The sequence below is a fragment of the Lactuca sativa genome, chromosome 8, assembly GCF_002870075.4.
Source record: "Lactuca sativa cultivar Salinas chromosome 8, Lsat_Salinas_v11, whole genome shotgun sequence".
NCBI lineage: Eukaryota > Viridiplantae > Streptophyta > Magnoliopsida > Asterales > Asteraceae > Lactuca > Lactuca sativa.
In genome coordinates, this window is record NC_056630.2 from 142,435,097 (window position 1) to 142,439,284 (window position 4,188).

Consider the following 4,188-nt stretch of genomic DNA (forward strand, 5'->3'; position numbering starts at 1 on the left):
AATCTTACATAGCATATTCATAATCATAATTGGTTCTATGTTTAATTGTGTGTGGCTATACATAGTTTTACATGAATTAACTAATTATTGGTAAAGTTAGACTTAAATTACTAATATAATAATAACCAACTTGATAATCGATAATTATTAGCTAGCCATAAGGACGAAGTGGATTCGAACTAAACAAGAGTGTTTTTACTTATTGATTGAATTTGAGTTAAGTTCGTCTAATCTTGTAAAATCAGATAAAACCCTTTTTAAATGTGTTAATAATTAAAATTAATTTGATAACAAGCAGATTAATGAGTAACAACTGTTCCCTGTGATCGATACCCGACTTACCAAACCTATACTATAATCTGACTAGGTACACAACCTATAGATGCATAGTTAGTCTAAGTTTGTTAGTTTATAAATATTAAAATCAATGGGTACTTTTGTGCACATCAAGTTTTTGGCAAAGCCAAATTGTTTATCTTTTGACCTAGTTTGAGTATGAACCAAATTTAGGCCTTAAAATCATTTAGGTAATATTTTTTTTTATATATATATACACTACATAGCCATGAAATTTTGGGCCCTCAGGAGAGGTGGGCCCTGGGTGGTCGCCCGGGTTGCCCACCGTCTGGACCGGCCCTGGTGACGGGAAGAGAGGAACTGAGGTTCTAGTGAGAAGAAGTGGTTATAGAGGTGACAATTGCGTGCCGAAAAAGTGACGATGATCATCGGAAAAGCAACGATGGTCTCTTGCCGGAAAGAGGATTTGGGAAAACTTGGAGAATGTAATCGAGTGGGTGGATGAGAATGAAATGGGGAATGGAGGGTGGTCTTTTATTTTATTATTTAAAAACATAAAACAAATAATTAAAAAGGTAAAAAATGAATGAGAAAGGGCAGAAGTGTCTTTTTATGTTTGACAGGGACGAGCGACGCAATAAAGTGACGGTTCGAGTGCAAAACAAAAGTTAGGGACCAAACACGCAAATTTAACCAAACCACAGGGACGATTTGTTCTTCTATATATAACCTTAGGTATATAACAACCACATATTCCCTTATATATATATATATATATATATATATATATATATATATATATATATATATATATATATATATATATATATATATATATAGGGAAGAGTTATATGGAAAATGAATGATTAGGGCAACACATATTTAAACCAATGAAAACATGACAACACATCACTTCCACAATACATTACTTGTGAAGAAAGAAATTGACACGTGTCATTTGATTATTGGTTACGGTAGATGTTGCCCTAGTTATTTGTTTTCCATAGAACTCATTCCTATATATATATATATATATATATATATATATATATATATATATATATATATATATATATATATATATATATATATATATATATATATATATATAGGTTTAGGTTTTATGGAAAACAAAAAACCCTAAAAATCATAAAAATATATAAAAAAAATACTTAGAGATCATAAATCTTTTTTGAATTGTTTTAATAAAAAATCGCAACTTTTACTTAAAATTCGCTGAAAAAAATAAAAAAAATAAAAAAAATCAAATTTTTTTTAAAACAAAATTCAAATTTTTTTCAGCGAATTTGTATAGAACGCTGCAATTTTTTATAAAAAAATTCAAAAAAAAAGTTTTGTGATCTCTAAGTAGTTTTTTTTTTTTTTTTTTTTTTTTTTTTTTTTTTTTTGTATTTTTATGATTTTTAGGGGTTTTTTTTTGTTTCCCAAATAACCATTTCATATATATATATATATATATATATATATATATATATATATATATATATATATATATATATATATATATATATATATATATATATATGTGTGTGTGTGTGGGGTAACAAAAGCAAAAGCAGCCACGGTATGGTTAAACAATATGATTATTTATAAAAGAAAATTAAGAAGCCAATTTGTATATAAATTACTTTTTGTTAAAAAGTTTTCTCCACTTGTCCTATTTTTGCATTTAGTCTATCAACAATGACTTTGAATTCGTCAAACTTGTCACCTTCTAATTAATACTCTTCGAGTCAATCGTATCATCTAAAAATTAAAAAAGGTAAAAACACAAGAATTTTAATCCAAGATTTTGATCTGAACTCGCTCTTTCACGTTAGTGATACATTCTGTTCTCTTTGATCTTATTAACAAAAACCAACGATTTTGTGCTTAAAAACAATGGTTTTTAGTAACGAAAAAACCGAATATAGTGATTAGAAAACCGTTACCCCGTTTAGAATTCTAATAACTCCTCCCCTCTCGTAAATACATTGAACCAAAACTGCATGTCATCATTCATGCTTGACGTGTATTTGTAACCTGCTTCCATCACCGTTAACTCACCGGAGTTTTCACCTGAGAAAATCTCTGACCATAAGTCATTATCCATTTCTTGTAAACGTCCCAAAACTTGCATGTCACCTTTATCCGTGGTGATAACTGAAGAAATCTCACAGTTAGGAGAATTGAGTTGACTGTCACTAGTCTGATCATGAGCATGATCAGAATTAATATCTGATGATTTTATAGAGGAGGACGTCGGTGATAACTCAATGTACTCTTCTAATTTGATCTTTTGTTGCTGAAAATTTGAGGCTTGACATTGGTTCTCAGCCTCATGAACTCTCTTCTTTAAGTGAGTGTGCCAAACATTTTTAATTTCGTTATCCGTACGTCCCGGTAATTGTGCTGCAATTGCTGACCATCTGTAATTCCGATTAAAAACTCATATTATTTCCAAAAATCGATCCGTTATATCTTGAGATCCAACGCCATAAAAAAATTTAATTACATGTTTGTTATATACAATATGGATTATCCGTACGTAGTAGCATGTTAACAGATATAGAACAAACCTATTTCCTATGGCTGCATGCAATTGTATGATGGTTTGTTCTTCTTCTCTAGTAAAGTTACCCCTTTTAATATCTGGATTGAGATAATTAGTCCATCTAAGCCTGCAACTTTTCCCGCATCTTAACAAACCTATAAAAAGAACATAAAAGATATGATTAATTTATGAAATCACGATCTTAACATTTGATATGGTGATCAAACTCAAAGTAGATTAAAGAACATATGGAGTTCGTAACGGAAACCAACCAGCTAGTTTAGGGAGAGCGCGCCAGTTGTCATGGCCATACTTTTTAATGTAGTCGATGAGGATCTGATCTTCTTCGTGTGTCCATGGGCCTTTCTTCAACCCCATCCTCTCGCAACACGGGGATCTAACCATTTATACACTTGAAATATATTATACTCGATGAGATTTTTGAGTGTTTTCTTAGAATTGTCTGTATGCAGGAATAACAAAGAAGATGGTGTGTGTGATAGATCAAAGGGGGGAAGCGTGAAGGGTTTATATAAGGGTACGGATCAAAAAAGGACAGATTATAAAGACATGTTCAATTTAAAAGTGATATTTTGGAAATGACTAAACATTGATCTAATTTTTCTTTTTCCTTATATTAAAGAAACCTGTGTCAACTACTTAAATTGTGTGTTCGATTTTTCCAGTGCCTCGTTATATTAATAAAAAAACACCAGAACATATATTCAAAATGAACAAACAACACGTGGGGATAAAGGATTGTTTATTTTCACTTATTAATTATCATTTGTATTTTTGGTATTTTGTATCGGAAGGTCAAAACCAAGTGTGAACACATCCGTGCATAGCGGCTACGCAGGTGGCATGATTGCATTGCATTATGTGTTTGAAACTACCTACTAGCACTTGCGACTTGTGACATATATATATATATATATATATATATATATATATATATATATATATATATATATATATATATATATATATATATATATATATATATATATATATATATATATATATATATATATAGGGTTAAGTTATTTTGTTTTCACTATCTATTGTGTGCATGTATGAATAATTCTGGACCAATCATTTTAGTTAATTTAAGAAAGTAATTAATGCATATTACATGTTGAAGATATAATAGGTATTAATTACATCTTCAGCATTTAATAAGCATTAATTACTTTCTTAAAATAACTATAATGATTGGTCCAGAATCAATAATACAGACACACAATAGATAGTGAAAACATTTGAACCTAACTCTCTCTCTCTTTATATATATATATATATATATATATATATATATATATATATATATATATATA

The 4,188-nt window shown here is 29.3% G+C and overlaps 1 protein-coding gene across 1 annotated transcript; it reads right to left on the reverse strand.

Annotated features, from left to right (window-relative positions):
* Positions 1-1,872: 1,872 nt before the first annotated feature.
* On the reverse strand, positions 1,873-3,419 carry LOC111918331 (transcription factor MYB14). Its single transcript, XM_023914008.3, has 3 exons — positions 3,124-3,419; positions 2,877-3,006; positions 1,873-2,726 (listed from the first exon to the last, which is right to left on the reverse strand). The coding sequence occupies exons 1-3, from the start codon at positions 3,254-3,256 to the stop codon at positions 2,255-2,257; spliced, it is 735 nt and encodes a 244-aa protein (XP_023769776.1). The 5' UTR covers positions 3,257-3,419; the 3' UTR covers positions 1,873-2,254.
* Between the last annotated feature and the right edge of the window lie 769 nt (positions 3,420-4,188).